The sequence below is a fragment of the Peromyscus leucopus genome, chromosome 20 (assembly GCF_004664715.2).
Source record: "Peromyscus leucopus breed LL Stock chromosome 20, UCI_PerLeu_2.1, whole genome shotgun sequence".
NCBI lineage: Eukaryota > Metazoa > Chordata > Mammalia > Rodentia > Cricetidae > Peromyscus > Peromyscus leucopus.
The window spans coordinates 8,255,517-8,276,551 of NC_051080.1; the positions used below are offsets into that span (position 1 = coordinate 8,255,517).

The window sequence follows — 21,035 nt, forward strand, 5'->3', positions numbered from 1 at the left end:
TGCTGTGGGAGGACCCTCCTGTACGCTGTGAATGTATGTTGCTCTCATTGGTTGATAATTAAAGCTGTTTGGCCTATAGCCAGGCAGAATAAGGCTGGGTAGGAAAGCCAAATGGAGATATAGGAAGAAGAAGGGCAGAGTCAGGAGACCAGCCAGCTGCCAAGCAAGCAGGTCATGTAGAAAATGAGATAACAAGCCATGAGCCTCATGGCTAAACATAGATAAGACTTATGGGTTAATTTAATTGTAAGAGTTAGTTAATAACAAGCCTGAGCTAGTGGCCAAACATTTATAATTAATATAAGCCTCTGTGTGGTAATTTGGGAAGCAGCTGCCGGGTATTTGGGATTTGTTGATGGGGCAGAAACTTCCACCAACAGAGATGTAGGAAAGATGGAGGAATGATGCATGCACAGAATGATAGAGCATTGATAGAGAAGCAGATGTTGCCTAGGGGGTTGATGAGATGTTTTTTTGTTTTTTTCTTCTTTCTTTTCTGTTCTAATTTTTATTTTTTATTTATTTATTTTTCTGGATACAAGGGTGGCAGGCAGATATGGATGGACTGAGAAATGAGTGGGTTTGGGGTACATGATGTGAAATACCCAGAGTCAATAAAAAAATAATCATGTTAAAAAAAAGAAACTTAAAGAATCCTTATGGAATGAATTGACAGCACAGCTGTATTGAGTTCAGGGCAATGTTTTCAGATGGCTCTAGTTCCAAGGTTCTCAACCTTCCTAATGCTGTGACCCTTTCATACAGCTCCTCATGTGGCCGTGACCCCCAGTGATCTATAGTGTGGATTTTGTTCATTTGTCTGTTTTTGACAAGTTCTCACTATGTATCTCAGGCTGGCCTCAAACTCACAGATCCTCAGGCTCTGCCTTTCGTGTGCTGGGGTCACACGTGTGCGACCCCATACCTGGCTTCTGCAGTGTGCTTTAGCTCTGCTGTTACCTAATTTGGTCTTTAGTTCTCTTTTGATTCTAAATGGTAGTTTTACTAAGTATAGCAATGTTGGTGGGCATTTATTTTCTTTCAGGACTTGAAATATATTATCCTGTACCTTCCTATCCTGTAGGACTTCTACTTAGGAAATCTGCTGTTACCTTAATGGGGTTGCTTTTAAGTGAGTTGGCATTATTTTTCTCTCCTGGCATTTATTATTCTCTGTGCTGTACTTTTGATAGTTGGACTCTCTGTCAGGGTGCGGATCTTTTCTGGTCATGTCTATTTGGAGTTCTATGGGCCTCCTGGACCTAGAAGTCTGTGTCATTCCCAAGACTAGGTGAGTTTCCCATTGTAGTTCATTGAATAGGTTTTCTGTGCCCCTCACCTTTATCTCTTTCCATTTGATGATGCTGATGGGATGCAGGCTTGGCCTCTTAATGGTGTTCAGCAGCTCGTGTATGCGCTTTCCATTCTTGTTCCCACCAGCCCTTGCTTCTGCGCTATTTTTTTTTTTTTTTTTTTTTGTCGAGACAGGGTTTCTCTGTGTAGCTTTGCACCTTTCCTGGAACTCACTTGGTATCCCAGGCTGGCCTCGAATTCACAGAGATCCGCCTGCCTCTGCCTCCCGAGTGCTGGGATTAAAGGCGTGCGCCACCACTGCCCAGCTACTGTGCTATTTTTGAAAAGCTTGTTTTCAAGCTTTGAGATTCTTCCTTATTTAATCTAGTCTATTGTTCATACTGCCAACTAATTTTTATGATAGATGGAGTTATCTCGTTTTGAGATTTTTTTTATTCCATCTTTATCGAAATCTTCATTTCTTGCTATATTCTTACTCATATCTGGCTTTGTCTTTCAATTTAACTATTTGTATTTTGTTCAATCTTATTGGCCTTTTAAAACAATCATTCTTTTGAATTCTTTAGCAGACATTTCAGTATCTTTGGAGAGTCATGATTTAGCAGGTGTCATATAAGTTCCTTTTCATGTTTTTGTGTGTGTGTGTGTGTGTGTGTGTGTGTGTGTGTGTGTTTTAATTTGAGGTTTATACATCTGGTAAAATGAATCTCTTTCTTACCCTTATTGGTAAGGCCATCTTAGTAAGTGGATTTCTCCAGAAGATATGTCTTAGTGTGTCAGTCTGTCATACAGTGTTGAATTTACTAACAGCCTCTTATCATAGTTGCTCCCTTGGCTGTGATCAGTGAGTTGGGGCCCAGGTCGTTATCATATTGGAGGTTGACAGTGTGCTAGATCTTTTTGTCCCTCTGACAAAATACCCAAGTGAAACCAGTGAGGGGAGAAAGGACTTGTTTTGATATAGTTTCAGTACTTTTAGTTCATAGTCAGCAGAGTCCATTGTTTCCAAGCCTGTGCGAGACAAACCATCATGGCGAAAGGGTGTGGAAGAGCAGAGATGCTCACCTATGATAATCCAGAAACAGTAGCAGAGAGGGGCCAGGGCCAACATAGACTCTGCAAAGATGGATCCTCTGTGCTACAGTCACCTGGGAAGAGGGAAGCTCAACTGAGGAGTCCTTTACATCACATTGGCCTGCAGGCAAATCTGTGGGAGCATTCTCTCAATTAATGTTGATGTAGGAGGTCCCAGTCCTTGTGAGCAGTGCCAGCCCTGGGCAGGTGGTCCTGGGTTGTATAAGAAAGTATGGCGAACAGGCCAGTAGGCAGCATTCTTTCATGGTCTTTGCTTCAGGTCCTGCCTTGACTTCCCTTGATGATGACTCATGTGATAGCGTAAGCCAAACGAACTCTTTACTTCTCCCAGTAGCCTTTGGTCACAGGTTTATTATAGCAACAGAAACCTAACTAGAACACCCCCAATGGTTCACTTCTCCAAGTATACCTCACCCTCCACAGTCCTACCACATCCTATACTGCATTCAAATTCTGAATCCATGAATGGATCAAACATGTGGTGAGTGTCTTAGCATTTCCATTGCTGGGAAGAGACACCATGACCATGGCAACTCTTACAAAGGAAAACATTTAATTGGTGCTGGTTTAGTTTCAGTCCATTATCATTATGGCGGGAAGCATGCTGGCATACAGGCAGGCATGGTGCTGGAGAGGGAGCTGAGAGTTCTACATCTTGGTCTGCAGGCCACAGAAAGTGAACTGTATGCCACACTGGGCATAGCTTGAGTGTAGGAGACCTCAAAGCCCACCTCTACAGTGACACACTTCCTCCAGAAAAGCCATACCCAACAAAGCCACACCTCCTAATAGTGCCACTCCCTATGGAGGCCATGTTTTTTTTCAAACTATCAGTCAGGTCAGAGCCCTCATGCTCTATCAGTCCTGGGAAATGCTCTCATAGACACACTTGGAGGTGTGCCATACTATCTTCTAGGCATATCTCTATCTAATCAAATTAACACATAAGATTAATCATCATGGGGAAATCACAAAGAGATTAAGAGTTGGTTTTTATGAGTGTAGATACTCTAGAAGTCTTGGAAGGTGTGGTGTTGGTATCACTGTGTGCTCCCTTGTGGTTTTTCCATGTGGTAGGCTGAAGTGGGCTCCCTCGGGCACTATGAATTGACTGAAATGTGCTATTATTGCCCTAATAGTTACAAGGGACCTAACGTGTTTGTCCTCTGACACTGATGTGGAACCAGGCGTTTAATGAGAAGCAGTGTCAATCACAGCAGAGTAGTACCTGCTCCATAACATTCATGGGTTTTGTCAATGACACACGATCAGGTGTCATTGTAGGTGGGATACGTAGGTGCTGATGTGAGACAAATTGTGCATTCTACTGCTGTTGTGGGCTTTTGTGCTTAGACACGGGGCTCCCCTCCCAGATGAGCATCTCTGTGGGGAGGTGATGGACATGGTCTTCTGCCCGGTGCTTTTAGTTTTAATGCTCACCAGATCAAGCAGAAGTGGACCACAGCTGGAGCCAGGCAAAATTGCTCTCAGCTGAGATGCCCACAGGAGCTGTAAAGAATAGAATGATGATGACATCAGGAGCAGTTTCTACCTGGACCTTGTCAATCTGTACCTTGGAGTTGGGGGCACAGCCAGGTCCTTGGCTGTAGAAGAAACTTAAGAGATCTTACTTGGTTTCTTTAGCGATGGGTGTGTGTGTGTGTGTGTGTGTGTGTGTGTGTGTGTGTGTGAGAGAGAGAGAGAGAGAGAGAGAGAGAGAGAGAGAGAGAGAGAGACCTAAATGAAGCCACATGTGACTGGCCACACACTGCTCTCAGCAGGCTCCTGGACCCCAGTTTTTATGGATGTACTTTCAGCTCCTCTCTGTGTTACCACACCCGTCCCCTATTATGTAGCCCTCAGTGGGTGTGTTAGCTTTCTCACGACCATGACAGAACACCTAGCATTAACAAGACTACTTACTCACATTGCAGAAGGCACAGGACATGGTCGTGGGTTTCTGGGACTGTGGTGAGGCACAACATCATGATGGTGGGGGCTGAGGGAGGAAGAGTGAGCAAGAGTCTGGGGACCAGGCATAGAGGTAGGCCTCTAGTAACCTATTTTTTCCAGCTACCTCCTGTCTCCTAAATTTTCTACAGTCTCCCCAAATAGTGCCATTGGCTAGTGACCAGGCATGCACTAAATGACCCTATAGGAGGCATTTGGCATTCACACCATAGCAGTTGGTCTGGGACAGTCCCTCCACCAAGTCAAGTCTGGCTCATGGGAAAACCATCAGCTGAGGCACTGTTGTAGAATGTCTGTGGAATCCCAGAGATGGCGATATGCAGGGGTTTGACTCTTACATCTGTCCAAATTGGGACACTGTCTCCTTTTAAGACAGGTCTAGGCTGTGGTATTCTGAAAATGCATGTCTGTTTCCAAACGCTTTGAATGGCTTCATTCTCCTTCTCCTCCCCCCCTCCACTCTCTCTCCTCCTTTCCCCCTCCCCTCCCCTCTCTCTCTCCTCCTCTTTCTCCCTTTTTTGAATAGGTTATTTCAACAGCTTGGTTTTGTGGTCAGATATTCTTTCTTCCTGTTGATCCAGTTTGTTGTTGAGGCTTTGTGTGTGTGTGTGTGTGTGTGTGTGTGTGTGTGTGTGTGTGAGTGTGTGAGTGTTAATCTGACTTACTGAGCTATTCATTCACAGGCCTCCTCACCCCTGGCTCTGAAACCAGGGTGATACCATGCCCTACCTCTCTCAGTCCTTTAGATTCCAGGCTCCTGCTCATTTCCAATGTTCAGTCACCTCCTGTGCCTCTATGTCACTTTGGTTCTTCTGTGGAGAGAAAAATGAGTGCTGGATGCATCTATTTAGACACCTTGTCTTCTGAACATTATTTTTAAAATGTTGAAATTTTCAAGCAGAGACAAACATACAAAAGTCTCTAAAAAATGGTTAGAAAATTTGCATCTTATGGTCAGTTACTGGGAAGTTCCCTATTGAGAAGTGGGTGCTTTGTTTTAGAAGTGAACTTGTAGTAATCCTTTGCTGGGCTTAATAATGTTTAAAAGATAAAGTTCCTTATTAGTGCTGGTCTTAAGTGCATTTAAGATCCAAGTATGACAGCTCACCTATATAGTTCCAGAACTTGAGAGGGTGAGACAAGCCTGAGCTACAGTGAGACTCATTTCCAACAGAACAAAACATAACCCAAAGAAGGTTAGTGGTTGTGGTGATTTGAAAGAAAATGGCTCCCATAGGGACTGGCTTTGTTGGAGAAGGTAGGGCCTTATTGGAGGAAGTGTGCCACTGCGCGCGCGTGTGTGTGTGTGTGTGTGTGTGTGTGTGTGTGTGTGTATGTGTCTGTCTGTCTGTCTTCTGTGTGTGGGCTTTGAGGTCTCCTATGCTCAGGCTAAACCCAGTGAGACTCACAGTTGCTTCTGCTGCCTGTGGATCAAGATGTAGAACTCTCAGCTCCTTCTCCAGCACCATGTCTGCCTACACAATGCCATGAAGACAATGGACTAAACCTCTGAAACTGTAATCCAGCCCCAATTAAATATTTTCTGTTATAAGAGTTGCCAAGGTCATGGTGTCTCTTCACAGCAATAGAAACCCTAAGACAAAAGTTGGTACCAGGGACTTGGGTATTGCCGTGATATGTCGGACTATGTTTTTATTTGAAGGAATGTGGACTTTGGGACTGTGGATTAGAAATACAGTTGAATGCTTTCAGTGGGGCTTAATGGGCCATCCTAGTAGGAACATGGAAGACAGTGGTGCTGAGGGTGATTAACTGTTGGCTGGCTCAAGAGGCTTCAGAGGGGAATAATGTTAGTATGTGACCTAGAGATTATTCTTGTGATATCTTGGTGAAGAATGTGGCTGACTTTTGCCCTTGTCCAAAAAGTTTACCTGAGGCTAAAGTGAAGAGTTTTGCATTAATTTCATTGGCAAAGGAGATCTCAAAACAGCCTAATATTGGCTTTGTCACAGGGTTATTAGTGTTAAATCTAATGAAGATTTATAATGAAAAGGAGCAAGCTAAGCAAAGAAAAATACAAAATGTACAATTTGAGGAGAAAAGGGTACCAGGAAGTAGAATGGGGCTAATTCCTGTGTTCAAGGAGATAAACAGATTAAGAAGTGGAATAAAGGGAGTGACGCCTATGGACAAGATCCCACCTAGCTGAACTTCCAACTTGTGAAAAGTGATTGAAGAAAATCTCAGAGATAGGTACGGTGGTACACACCTTTAATCCCAGCATTCAGGAGGAGGAAGCTGGTAGATCTCTGAGTTTGAGGCTAGCCGGTTCTATAGAACAAGTTTCAGGACAGCCAAGCTTAGGTAGTAAAGGTAACCATGTAAAACAGAAAGCTGGTGAAGATGTAACTGAACAAACGGAGCATGTTCCAGCCACAGTAAGCAGCAGAACTTGGCAGCTTTGGCCATGTGGTTCTGGCTGAGAGTCAAGGACAGAAGAAAGGGGTTATGAAATCTTCCTCCAAGACTAAAGAAAGCCTCTGAGTCCAGGCCTGTGTCAGGGGTGTCCCTGAATGAGGGCCTAGAGAGGCCAATGTGTAAAGCTGTGAAGGTGAAACCTGGATTGCCTTGGAGACCTCAAGATGTTAGAGAGGCCAGAGCCATGGGATACATGCTGAGGAGAGCTGCTAACAGGAAGTGGAACTAGCCCAAGAGAAAGAAGTGTGCTGCAGTCAACAAAGCTGGAAGCAATTGGAAATCTGAAGAGTGTTTTGACATCAGACATGGAGGTGCAGAGTTTGCTCAGCTGGTTTTCTGTCTTGCTTTGTCTAGTATTTCCTCACTATACTCCCTTTCCTTTGTTTTGGAATAGTAATGGATATTCTGTGCCATTATGTTGGAAGTATGTGACCTGCTTTTTGATTTTGATTTCATAGTTTACAGTTAAGAGATTGCATGCATCTCCAAAGAGACTTTGAACTTTAGACTTCTACTAAGTTGGAGACTGTCATAGACTATGGGGACTTTTGAAGTTGGAATGGATGCATTTTTGCATTATGATATGGCTGCAGGCCTGTGGGGGTCAGGGAGTGGAATGTGGTTTGAAAGAATACAGCTTGGCTCCCTGTAGGGCGTGGCTTTGTTGGAGTAGGTGTGGTCTTTGTTGGAGGAAGTGTGTCACTGTGTGTGTGTGGGGGGGGGGGGGTTGAGGTCTCCTATGCTCAGGCTACACCCAGTGAGACTCACGGTTGCTTCTGCTGCCTGTGGATCAAGATGTAGAACTCTCAGTTCCTTCTCCTGCACCATGTCTGCCTGCACACTGCCATGAAGATAATGGACTAAACCTCTGAAACTGTAAGCTAGCCCCAATGAAATGCTTTCCTTTGTAAGAGTTGCCGTGGTCATGGTGTCTCTTCACAGCAGTAAAACCCTAACTACGACAGTGATAAAGGCTGTCATCTCACCAGTGACTCGAGTGTCCCTGGCTTGGTCAGCAGGTGAGCCTTCAGCTCCCCTGGATTTACAGGCTCAGTCCATCACTAGCAGCCACCCCGGCTGAAACCCCAACCCTAATTCTTTTAAGAAAATCCACGTAACCACAGGCCATGAAAAGTAATTTTAGATAGACTTCTACAGAAGTATACATCCATTATCTAAGTGATACTTACCCAGTTACTGGCAAATCTTAGAAACCTGTTCCCTTTAAAACATTAATAAGACAATTAAACCTAGTTAGACCATAGAATTGTTTGTAAAACTGAATTTATTAAAATGCTCATAATTAAAAAATATTAAAAGGCATAGAAATTAACAAACATCAGCTACAGACATTACACTGATGCTACATCGTATGGGGAAGCATCATGAATTTCAGTCCCTTTTCAGCTAAGCTGCGCAACGCTTGCTTCCACTTTTCAAACGTAACGGGAACGCAAGGAGCTCACAAGAAGTGTGTAACTAACACGTCACGTTCTGCCCCCAACGCGAACGAATGTCCTATGAAACTCACGACTCATGCGCACTACAAAGGAGAGAACTTGACGAACTTGTTACCAGATGGCCTTGTTTGGTTTCAAGACAAATTACAACCTTCTATTTCTAATGGAACTTCTAAAAGATCTGAGGAACGTTTAAAGAAAAATCCCCTGAGTATTGGGTCTACCGCTTCAATTCATTAAAATTCAAAGGCAATATAAAAGGATAAAACTTTTCTAGTGGTTAACTCGGGATAGGTGGAGGGCCAGATCCTCCCCCCACCCAGCACTGTCATGCCCTTGGTTTTCCTGGGGCTGGGGGCTACCTCACTGCTACTGACAGATGCAGATTGCCACTGCAGGTGTCTCTCCGTGCACCCCCCCCTCCCCCGCCCCATTCCTCTCCGTTACCAACTTGGCACAGGCCGGAATGATACTGATGCCATGGGACCCTACAGCTCACTGCAACTTAGCTCTTCAGCATCCGGTGACATTAGACATCACACGTTCTCCCTTTGGAGAAGCAGGGTTTTCTTTCTTTCTTTCTTTCTTTCTTTTTTTTTTTTTTTTTTTTGTCTGTTTGTCTTCTCCTGTCCACAGTGGCACTCTCTACACTGTGAAGGGAGTTCTTGGCTGGGGGACATTGATGAATAAATGCACTTTTCATTTGAAGTTTTCTCTGTGTATAGGAAGAAAGGAGGAAAAGAGAGAGCTTTCCTTCTCTGGGTTGTAAGGTGTGAGTACTTTCGATCCTTAGGAAGCAAGCACAGGGTCTGGAGAAGAGGTAATAGAGTGAGTGAGGAAGACCAAGGCAGTCTGGGTGGGGCCAGGGAGTGGCACCTGGTGTCAACTGTGGGGTGAGAACATCCCTGGTGTGGGGAGAGGCAGTCACTTCTGTCTCAGCCCAGTTAGACACTGTATGGCAGGTCCTGGACACCCAGGGCAAGCGAGGTGGAGAAATGTTCCCGCTGACCCCACTGGGCTACTCAAAAGCTTTGATTAATCATGTTGATACTCTAATAGGCCATTCCGGGCAGGCATTTAAAACTGCAGCCTAGAGAAGGTGCTCTCTAAAACCGTTCACTTTCCTTGGATTGGCTCCTGGGCACCCAGGCACTTCACACCACTCCAGTCAGCAGAGGCCCATCTCAAATGCTGTGAGGCGGGTCCTCCCTTCTTCACCCAGCACTGACCTCTGTCATCCATCCTCAAGGGTGCGTGGTTTAACCACATCTCCTCTAGACCTACTAGAGGAACGCTGAGCATGTGTAGGCTGCAGAGCTCAAGAGACCGCTCAGGTGAGCAGCAGAGAGGGCAAGGCACCAGGGGGGCGAGGGCTGAGCAGCAAGCCACGGGTAGACGACCAGCCCTTCCCTTAATTGCCTGATGGCCTGGGAGGCTGGGGGCTCACATTAAATCCAGGGTCTCCCCCCCTCCAAGAGCAGTAATCCAGGCAGATCTGTCTCCAGCACAGCTGTGATTACCAAATGAGCTAGCGGGCCTAGGAAATGAACAGAGACGGCAAGGAGGCTGGTCACCGTGGCAAGCAGAAAAGTCAGTAGGGCTCCCAGTGAGTGACGCCAGCCACACAAGGATCACAGGACAGGGCGAGTCATCAGGCTGCTGCTCTGGCCACGCCCGTTGCCGGCAGGCCACCACCAGCCTTTGCAGTAAGACAAGCAGAAGGCGCTTCGTGATTGATTGGTAGAGCCTTCCTTCTGGGTAAGTCAGTTTGCTCAGTTGATGGGCTTACATTTCCCAGCCCATCGTGTTGATAACAACACAGTCATAACCATTGGATTATCCTGTCCCTAAGAAACTTACATAATCAACAAGAGGTAAATTAAATATCCAGATCAGTCGGAGTTACCTTTTTCCTACTTTCTCATCTTACTCCCTTAAGGTCTGTGGAGCAGTCAACACGGATCAGGCCCAGAGCATGCTGGGAGTGAGTGCTGCTGGAAGGCAGAGGTGTCACTGTGGAGTATGGGGACAGGCTTCATTTAATACCCTCTCTCTCCATGCTAATCTAGGATGAGTATTTCTCGGAGGGGGCGATGCAGGCTGAAATGAAGATGGAGTCTTCTGCAGCGAGGTCTCCTTCCTTAGGGGTGGAGTAAGACACTGAAATACTGTGAACGCTTCAGTCTACCTGGCACCGAATATGGCATCCAAACTCAATTCTGAGCTGGCTATTGTCAAGAACACAAAAGCGATTAAGGCTGAGGTATGCCTGGTCTTTGGTGATGGTACTGTCAGGACGAAATAGGTCTGGGATAAGATTTGGCAAAATGCAAAAACTAAGCACAGGTATGTGCTTGAGACCAGAAAAGCCAAGTCCCCAGGAAGGACTCAAGCATGCTTCGAGGCTTTTTTTCTGTTACTAAAATTTCAATTTATCAAAAAAAAGGGGAACATATTCCGGGTTTCCAGGTAGGTAGGCAGTTTTATGCCTTTCTTGATCAAAGTTTTCCATTTCCTAGTTCCTGCGTGACTAGCCGAAACTGAAAAAATGGTACAGGCAGAAATCGGCACAGTGGAGACTCCCGTTTGCCTAAGTGACGGAGCAACATCCTCTTTAGTGATTCATAACACATCGGACAGTTAATTATTTTTAAAGTGCTTCTTGGGACATAAAACTCTCCCTCATTCGAGTTTCGGGCGGACGTTGTTGTCAACTACCTCTCCCATCTTCTCGGCTATAAGAAGCCCCATGTTTTTGGTCAGATCTTTGACGTGACTCTCATGAAGCAGCTTCTGCGTGAGGTACTTCTCTCTCTTGATCTTGCTTTTGGTGGTTTTGGACACATCTGGAATTGCATACGAAATGAAAAACTTCACGGAGTAGATGACATGCTGTGGGACAGAGGGAAGACAATGTTAGAGGGGCACAGCTAGTTAATAATTAAGATTATTCTTGCTCGTCATTATGGCAGTGAGTCTGCATAGGACAGAGATTGCAGCCGTTCAGTCTCAAAGCAACAGGATGTAAAAAATGACCTGTTAGCCTTCAGATATCCCATGTTTCTGTGGCACGTGGAGAGAGAGAGAGGAGTGTATGTTAGTGTGTGTATCTTCATCCACATACATTCATCTTACAAAGAGTGAAGGCAATTGAGTTCCCTGTCATCCAGCACATGGGAGACTGAGTCTTAGGTCAGTCTAGGCTGTGTAGTAAAAAATAAAATAAAATGAATGCTCCTAGATCCTCTGTAAGTTACAAAGTCAGGCCAGTGACAGAGCGGTTGTATTTTGTGTGCCTTTTTCCAATTCCCTGTTCCTTTTCCAAAAGTAAATATTATCCTATATGTGCAAGTAAATTTACTATAAAGAAACACCAAAATGTGTATGTATTCACTACTAATGTATTTAATCTTACTTGATTTGAGCTTTATAAAAATACTTAGTCATTTAAAAACAATTTTGTGTATGTGTGTGTTTTCCATGTATGTATGTATGTATGTGTGCCATGTTTGCACACTGCCTGTGGAGAACACAAGGGGGCATCAGAGCTCCTGGAACTGGAATAACAAATGGTGGTGAGCTGCCATGTGGGTGCTGGGAACTGTTTCCGGGTCCTCTGCAAAAACAGCAAGTACTCTTCCTAACTGCGGGGCCCTCTCTCCAGCCCCTCTACACAGTCTTCGGAAAAATACCCCCTTTTAAATTCAAAACGGGTTTCTAAAATTCCTCCCTGCCACTTCTGTAGCCGGTTCATTTACTTTCACTGTTGTGTGATGCTCCTGGTGAGCGCACGGTTAACATACTCGTTCCCTACTGCCAGGCACTGGGCTGGCTTGCAGTTTTCCTATTAACAGTGCCCTCGTGAACATGCGGATCCTGGAACAGTCTCTGTAAGTTTCTAAAGAGCAGGCACCTGGAGGGGGCGCTGCTGAGACAGCTGGACAAAGGAATGTCCAGTTTTACAAAGTAACAAAGTACTTTCCCCGAGCATGTGCAGGGGCTTAGCTCACACCAGCAGCGGGCAGTGTCAGCTGTATTTCATCGGGCCATTCCCTCCCCCCCCCCCCCCCCCGCCTCCTTTTTTCCCCCTTTTTGCTAATGTTCTGATTTGCGAATGGACCCTGACTTTGGTCCTGCTTTCTATTTTCTGTGATTGCTGATGAAGTTAAATTTCATTTCTTAGTCACTTGGTTTAAAGTCCCTTTGGTTATGTATTTTTGGTGTACAAAAGGCATAACGATGAATTGCCATAAAAATACTTAAAAATGGATTAAGATGAGTTGCCATAAAAATTACTTTAAAAAAAATTGGTTTGTGCCTAGTGCCAAACAGTGCTTGGAGCTTTGGGAGGACCTGGGTCAGTGCAACCCCACTGAGTGTGACAGGATGCTGGACATGTCGTAGACACTTCCGGCAGAGGAGTTTACACATACATAACTCAGCAAAGGGAATATATCATGCAGGTATCAGGAGGGCAGAGTCGGGGCAGGGGAAGCTTCCAGAACATGATCTGGAGTGGCGAGACTGGGAGGAGGAGCGATGGTGAGAACCACAGACAAGGCTGGACCATGTGAGGCCTTGGAAGGCACAGCAGGGACTCTGGCTTTTACTCTGAGGTCAGAACACAGTAGTCTCCAGGTAGAGGTCAGGCCCCACCCAGGCAAGACACAATGGCGCCTCTGGCCTGGTGGACCTTGGTTTCTGTAAAGTTTCTCCAAAGCCCCGTGTTGAAGGTTGGCTGCTCGCTTGAAATTCAATCGAGGGGATGGGGTTTGGCAGGAGGAGGTGAGGTTATCGTGGTGTGTGCTAGACTCTATCTCCTACCCTCTGCTTATTGGCTGCCACGAGGGGAGTCGTTACCTCTCCACAGCCTTCTCCTGGGTTGGGATGCTGTCTCAGCAGAAGCCCAAAGGCAGCAGGTGACCATGGAAGAAACTATCAGGCAAGTGAACCTGCCAGGATTGCTGGAGCAAACATGAGGCTAGCCGGCACAGGGAGAAAGCAGGCAAGACTGCAGTAAGAAGTGGTTAATGGTCTGCTGCTGAGGAGAGAGCCAACAGGCTAGGAGCGAGAGGAAAGGGGGCAGAGGGACTCTAAGAACACTGTCCCGAGCAACTGGCCAGATGAGGATGTTGTCTGGAGTACACAGAGGAGCAGACTGGGTAGACCAGAGAGGGTACGAGAACACGTGAGAGTAAGGCAGCTGTCTGGAGATAACCACGCAGAAAGGTGTGGTGGCGCTGGGCTCCGGCTGAGCCGGGCAGAGAAGCTTATGTTTCTCATCCTTGAGGCTGCAGGACAGGCTATTTGGGGTTTCTCTGCTAATCTGATGTGGCCAATGATATAGACTTACCTCAGTACCACCTTTATGATATTCCATAGGCTTTGGCACATTTATTTCCACTATCATTTGCTTAAAAGTTAAAAGAAAAATCCCTTCTTGTTTTCTTTTCTTTTCTTTTTTTTTTTTTTCTTTTCGAGACAGGGTTTCTCTGTGTAGCTTTGCGCCTTTCCTAGAGCTCACTTGGTAGCCCAGGCTGGCCTCGAACTCACAAAGATCCGCCTGCCTCTGCCTCCCAAGTGCTGGGATTAAAGGCGTGCGCCACCAACGCCCGGCTCTTGTTTTCTTTATTGGTTGCTTGAAAATATGTCATTTAATTTCTGTGCACATGTGTACGTTCTCAGATTTTTCTGATTAATTTCTCATTTAATTGCACTGTCCTCAGCAAAGCCACTTGATCTCATTTTAATTTCTAAAATTGTGCTGAGACTTGCTCTGTGGCTGTCCCACGTGACGTGCCCTGGGGGATGCCGCTCTGTGGAGAGGAACAGAACGTGTGCGCTACCCTGGGTGCAGCATTCTGTGGGTGTCAGGCAGGCCCTCTTGGTCTAGAGGGCAACTTAACTGTGAGTTTGCTATTTTCGGTAGCGATGACCTGTCCGCAGCCGAAGGGGGGCTGATCCACATCTGGGCAGGAGAGGCTGCTCAAGGAATTCACTACAGGACAGACTGACAGACATTCACTATAGCCAGAGCGGGGGTGGGGGTGGGGTGGGGTGGTCAGTGACTTAGGCAGTGAAGGAATGGTTACAGTGGACAGAGAGGAGAGGAAGGGGAATGGGGCGCCAACACCGCCATGCCGTCGGGGACCCTGACCTCACTGGGGAACAGCCGCAGAGTGGATGCTGTGGCCACCAGGTGTGACAGAAGGGGCACAAGAGAGGAAGGACAAGATTCAGCTTCTCCAACTTCATCTGCGCAGAGGTTGCTAACGTTCACAGGTGGCGGGAGGGGGTCATTTTCTGGTTTAAACCAGTATGGCACGATGCTGTCTTTTAAGAATTCTCCTGCAGGTTCAGCCTACACATTCCACGAGGACATCTGTATTTATGAGCCTGCGAGAAGGGCCTGGTGTTTCTTCCTTTTCTCTTTAGAGTTGAGGATTTTTGTTTTGTTTGAGACAGGGCTGCACAGGGGTCAGGCACCTCTGCCTCCCCGGCACTGGGATAAAAACATAAAAACATGCCGCTGTGTCCACCAGTTCCCCTCTTGTGCCAAGGCTTGTCTGTGTCTAGGATCTAGGTTAGTGGTTCTCGACCTGCGGGTCACGGTCACTGGAAAACACATATTTCCGAGGGGTTTAGGAACCCCCAACTATAAATGTATTTTCATTGCTACTTCATAACTGTAATTTTGCTCTCGAGCGGGGTCTCAGTTCCTAAGACCATCAGAAAACGCGCATTTCCGATGGTCGCGACCCACAGGTTGAGAACCTCTGATGTAGGTTCTTTCTAGCCTCACGGGAGCCAGGGAAGGGTTCCTCCTCTGTGTTCTCTGAGAGTCTGCTATCACTCTCTGTAGAGGCCTGTGGCTCAGCAGTGTTGAACTGTGGAGAAATTGCAATTTTTCCCTCTCAGTGCACTTCTAGGTCAGCACTCTGAAGTCGTCGTCTCCAGCTCTGCGGTCGCTGCGGAGAATCCTCCCCCATTCTAGTCCTCCTGCTCTTTGTCAGCCGCCTGCCTCTTTTCTCTGGCTCTCATCTTGGGCGGGTTGCATCTTCCTTTATGACCCATGTTGTACTTTCCGCTCCATGTCCGACACCTTTTGTCTGTTACGGAAAGTGTTCCTCTCCTCCATCACCCATTTTCTTAGTCTTCAGTGGTTTTCTTTTCTTTTTAAATCAGATTGCAAAGCCTCGGCATTTGCTGGATTGGTGTTTGCACATGACAAAACACTTACCTAGAGTGGCTTACACAAGCAAGGGCTGATTTCTTTCTTTGCACAACAGATGTTGAGGCTGTCATTTATTACCAGTTAATCCACTCTGAGAAAGACATTGGCTAGCTCAAGTGACAGTCTACAGCTGTGTCGCTTTCTCAGTACTAATGAGAGAGAGAGAGAGAGAGAGAGAGAGAGAGAGAGAGAGAGAGAGAGAGAGAGGAAGCACTAGGAGCTGATGTGCAACAGTAGCACATCATGATAACACAGATGTATCATAGCTCCATGGGCAGAGGCCTTTCGCAATCCAACACACTGTTCAACGCCCCAAAGTGCAAAAGACACCCAGTTAATACTGTATTAAGTGGAACTGCATCTCCCTCGACATGGCACACTTTTTAACATTGAAAGAGGACAGCCATTTCATTCACAGAGTTATGGAAGGTCTAGTCTCAGGCCAATGCTGATTCGATGGTGTCCTGAAACAGTCTTTAGCAAGCAGTAAGAAGGAAGGATTATATAGTTTGTAGAGTTGGCAATACTTAAGGACATAGATAGCCTATGCACAGGCAGGACTGTAGACCATCTCAGAGTACGGTTCTCTCACCTCCATGACAATGATAAAAGCCAGCTTGGCGGCAATCACATGCCAATAGTAGATGTTGTGTTTATACTCTTGTGGGTGCCCAGGTGGGTTTCGGAAGTCACGGTACCTGAAAACACATGCAGGAATATCAGGAGAAAATCTTTTTGATTAATTAATTAATAATTAATTTTGATTAATTAATTAATATTGTAAACCAGGGCCAAATTTAAAAACCAGAGTCTTCTCTGATGCAAAGACTTTTACTACATTTCACTTAAAGTTCAGTTTGACATCAAACACTAGAAGAAAATTATCCAGCCGTCACTTACTAAGCTTGCAATCAGAAAATGATGGATTCTAGCTATGTAAAATAAGGCGCATCTTCACAAACTGACAAGTATTTACATATTTTCCACAAGGCTTTCTCCCTGATTTCTGAAAAGACATAAAACACTTTAGCTATCTTGGAGCATCAGATCTGTACATTTCCATAGTGATCATCAGGCCGACTGGGCCATAGCGCCCGGTACTGCCTGCTGGTTAAGCCTTTCGCCTAACTCTGTTGTCTTCATCAGGCTGCCCACGTCTAGTTTCCTGGCTATACACTGTTAGACGACAAGAATGCAGCTACTGAGATCAGACTATGTCCAGTCCGAACAAGCAGACCACTTGGAACAGCTGTTTTTGGCTCTGTCTGACTTCTAGGTTGTGTTATTGAGAATCTGAACCAGCATGGCTTTGAACAGTTGAATTAAATGAATTTGGGTTTTAAGAATCTGTAATAGAGAAAATAAATTTGCATGACCTACATGTTCAACAAACTACCCACTGGTAAGTGAGCTAGGCTGCACTACCCATGTTGACCTCCCAGCCCCCAGCACAGGGCACAGGAGACACCTCATTGCACCCATCTTTCTGTCTTTGCTGAGGGAGGTGCCAGCATGTCATCCTTGAGCTGTCTTGCTTCTCTTTCCTTGTGCTGCTGGGAACAGAACCTGGGGCCATGCCCACGGGAGGCAAGCGCTCCTACCACGGAGCCTGTGTGCCTCTTTCTTACTTTGATTTTACTGAAATAGTTTTGCCATATATCCTAGGTTGGTCTTGAATTCAGGATGTATCCCAGGCTGGTCTTGGACTCACTATGTATCCCAAGCTTGCCTCCACTGGAAGCAATTCACCTGCATGTCCCTCCTCAGTGCTGGGGTTACGGGCATGCACCACATTCCCGGTTTCCCTGCTTTGTGTAAGCTAGGCAAGAACTACCAATTGAGCTACATTCCCCGGCCTCACAAGACAGTTTTAAGAACTGAATGATATGAATGTGTAAAACTCTCAGCTATCTCCATTTCTAAGAATTACAAGGCTTTTCTCCTCCATCAGTTATGATGTATCCATTTGAACACGTTTCAAATTTGGCTTAAAAGTACTACCCTTGGTCTTTATTAGCTTTTTTTTTTTGAGTATTATTAAAAAGAAAGCCACATGAAAATTGTCTCTTAACACAGACTTAAATCACACCAGATAGAAGCTTATCACACATGCCAAAAAGGCTTTTCATAAGATGAAATCCATTTTTAAACAGGTGAATCAAAACTTGCCTGCACAGGGTATAGTTTCCAAGCCCAATGTATGGGTTTTCCTTGTCTGCGTTTTTGAAGTCGGTGATGTTGAAGACAGAGAGAGTGTTGTTGATGTAGCCGTCCATGGTGTAGTAAGTGTGCTCCCCGTAGGGAGGGATGGAGAAGGACCAATAGTACACCAGCCGGGGGATCATGTCTGACGTGAAAGCAATGATCATGGCCTACGGGGGGGGGGGGGGGGGGGGGGAATGAGAAAAGGAACGTTAGAATGGTTGCTAGATGGTCGTTAGAATGGTCGCTGTGGCTCACGGCGTAACAGAATCATTGTTTTTACCGATTTCCTTTCTAAGTGTCAGGTATGCACCCGTAAGCAGAGGACGCTTTGGGAGGTCTTCCATTCTGAGGGCAGGTATGGGGGAAAGGCCCGATAGTTGCTCGCTGAGCTTCTGAAATTCTTTAAACACCATTTGTGGAGACTAACTGTACTGAGGCACCATGAAGAGCAGGACTGACTTGCAATAACTTGTGTGTAAATCGGTGCTACTCCAAGTTGTAATAGTTAGTTAGCCTCAGAGCTCTACTCGAGAGAAACGAGAGTCTACTGTGGTTTAGATTTAGAACGTTCTTGCAATATAACACTGGGGTCACTATTAGGAAGATAATCTTGCTTCATAGGACTCATTTGTGTGATAAAGAATTTATACAAAGCTGATTTTTTTCATAAAAATCACTTGTCTCTCACAAAGAAGAATGAACACTGAATAAAATACATCTCTCTTGATGTATAGTTATATACAGCCACTGGACTCACGCTCCTTACCCCCATGGTATTTTAGGCTTACTTAGACAATCCATGGCCTGATAAACAATATTGGGTTTGTTTTGGTCACCCAGTCAGAAAACAAGGCTACCTTATGACATCTAGTATCTGAACATCCAAACTTCCAAAAGATTAACTGGATAAAGTTCTAAAATCATAAATTATCACATAACACAGTTTCGTATGTTCCTGCATAGAAGGAAGAGACAGGTCAATGATGAGTCCATGTCTGTGCCAGGCAGAAGTGTCCTAGGATGAAAGCCTATTTAGAACCCCACAGACCTTCCCCAAAGATCTTTAATTTGGGCTTTTAACTCTGGTATATGAAATTGGTTTGCAGGAAGGACAAAGGGTATGTACTTTAGGCTTCACCAACTGAAGCACAAGACCAGACATGTTTTTGGCACCAAGTGACTTTTAATAGTATTCATCTGGACACATGGTTTAGTTACAGTGAGACCACAAACCAACAAACAAGATTCGGGCAAAGCAAGAAAACAATTAAGCCTCCCTACCCCCCACTAAAGCTAGTTACCTTGCTTTCTGCGATGTGAAGAATCTGTGTGTGTGTGTGTGTGTGTGTGTGTGTGTGTGTGCGCGCGCGCGCCTGTGCATGCACACATGTGTGCCTGCCTGTCAGCAGTGAGGTATGTGTGTGTGTATATGTATGCATGTATGTATGCAAGCATGCACACATGTGTGCCTGTCTATCAGCAGTGAGGTATGTGTATGTATGCATGCATGCATGTGTGCCTGCTGCATTTAGCAGTGAGGTGTGTGTGTATGTATGTATGCATGCATGTGTGTCTGCCTGTCAGCAGTGAGGTAAGACAAGAAGATTTGGTGTTTGCCAGATTTCAGTAGATGAAGTTTTCCTGTTATCATTTAGCTCAATGCTATCTTTTTACAGAATCACCTGAAGACGTGCTTCAGGGAAGTACAAAAATGCCAACAAGGAAGATAAGTCTCTCGTTTCCTGACAAGGTACCTTTCCCCCCCTGAATTGAGCGGCTCCGAGATACACTGCAAGAATACACATAACGTAGCTCGCCTCATTTCCCATGCTGTTCTACACACAAGTTCCATTTATATCAAAATAAATTAAAATTGCTCTTCAATAGCAGATGCTCTGGCAAGGCACAACAATGTCAGCTGCGCTTATTTATGGAACCAGCAGCCTTAACCCAAATGACTTCCCAGCACATGCTTGCCTGGTGTCTCCTACCTTGGTGGCCTCTCTTCCCTCTTTTGTACACGTTGGGTTGTGGACATCATGTGGGGGGTCCCAGGGGTTATATATGTGTGTGGTAACAGATAGTGTCTCATGGTTACCTGTATGCATGTGTACAGTGCATTTTATAAGTGTAACAAATGCTAATTGTACAGACTGAAGGGTTGTCCACAGTGTAATCAACGACACAAATCTAGTAAGGGGCTTTGTTAGAGTATATTAGAGAAAAAAATAATCAGTAGTCCCAGTTAGCCAGTGGGTGGGGGTGTATGCCCCCCGGTGTGTGTGAATACACACACACACATACACTCACACTGCTTTGGAAACCTAGCCAATCCTCCATCTGTGCTCATGGAGAAGAGCCACGGCATGGATCTAGGGAAACGGTGTTTAACACAATCACTCCAGAATGCCTGAGGAATCAGGAATTTGAACCAGATCAATTTTCTTGTTTGTTGTTTGTTTCTGAAGGTCAAACAAAAAGCCCTCCAGTTTCAAACCTTCCTGCCCAAAGTCTTCCTAAAGCGCCTGGATCCACGTTCCTGCCCTGCCTAACGTACTGTAGCCTACTGGATGTGACAGATTCTTGCTTTCGTGGCGGTAGCACTCGAAAGGCCTGGCTGTCACGGCTCTAAACGTGAGTCTTCGTTTTGAAACACAGTGGGCATTGAAGGTAGGGGCTATTTGGGTGAAAGAAACTGATTTAATCTATCAGTTCCCCAAAGCTAGAGGTAGCCTGCCATTCAGAAAACTGGTGGGGGTGGGGGTGACAGCTGTGTCCCACATAACTTGTTTCATTGTAACCAGTTGGGGGTGGGGTGGGAGTGCAATGACTGGCTTTGAGGTGCCTGTCAGTGCCTGTCAGAGTCCTCAGGGAGCCATGGTTAATGATGTCAGGTAATGAAGTTAAACAGTAGCAACCATGTGAAGGAGGACCGGGGATCCATGTGTCTGCTGGAACTCACCGACTTCCCAAACCACGCTGAGACAGAATCCCTCATCGACCAAATACAAACTGGGGCTCTGAAGTGTGTGCAGAGGGCCGGGATTCCACAGCTCAGGCTGTGGTGTGGGAAGCGGAGCTCAGAGCGGCCTGACTCCACAGCCCACTTCCCTCCTCCAGAGCCTGTGACAGACATGGCCTCTCCCTTTCTCTTCTGCTTTCCCAGGAGTTCATGGGGGACCCAGAAACTGTGCTTTAAGAAGCTAAAATTTTTTAAGAAAATCGTTTTGTCCCGGAAGCTGGCCTGGTGAGACTGGTGGTGAAATATGGGTAGAAATAATCCTGGTTTGGAGGACAAGGGGAGGCAAGAGATCCTT

At 45.8% G+C, this 21,035-nt stretch overlaps 1 protein-coding gene across 2 annotated transcripts in view; it reads right to left on the reverse strand.

The window, feature by feature from the left end:
- Nucleotides 1-8,086: 8,086 nt before the first annotated feature.
- Ano6 (anoctamin 6) overlaps nt 8,087-21,035 on the reverse strand; it is a 187,564-nt gene continuing 174,615 nt past the window's right edge. For both annotated transcript variants that reach the window (XM_028869300.2, XM_028869301.2), the window contains 3 exons: nt 17,683-17,885; nt 16,106-16,211; nt 8,087-11,171 (listed from right to left, as the gene is read on the reverse strand). In XM_028869300.2, the coding sequence (XP_028725133.1) occupies nt 10,962-11,171; nt 16,106-16,211; nt 17,683-17,885 (519 nt within the window). In that variant the 3' untranslated portion in view covers nt 8,087-10,961. The remainder of the gene's footprint in view (nt 11,172-16,105; nt 16,212-17,682; nt 17,886-21,035) is intronic.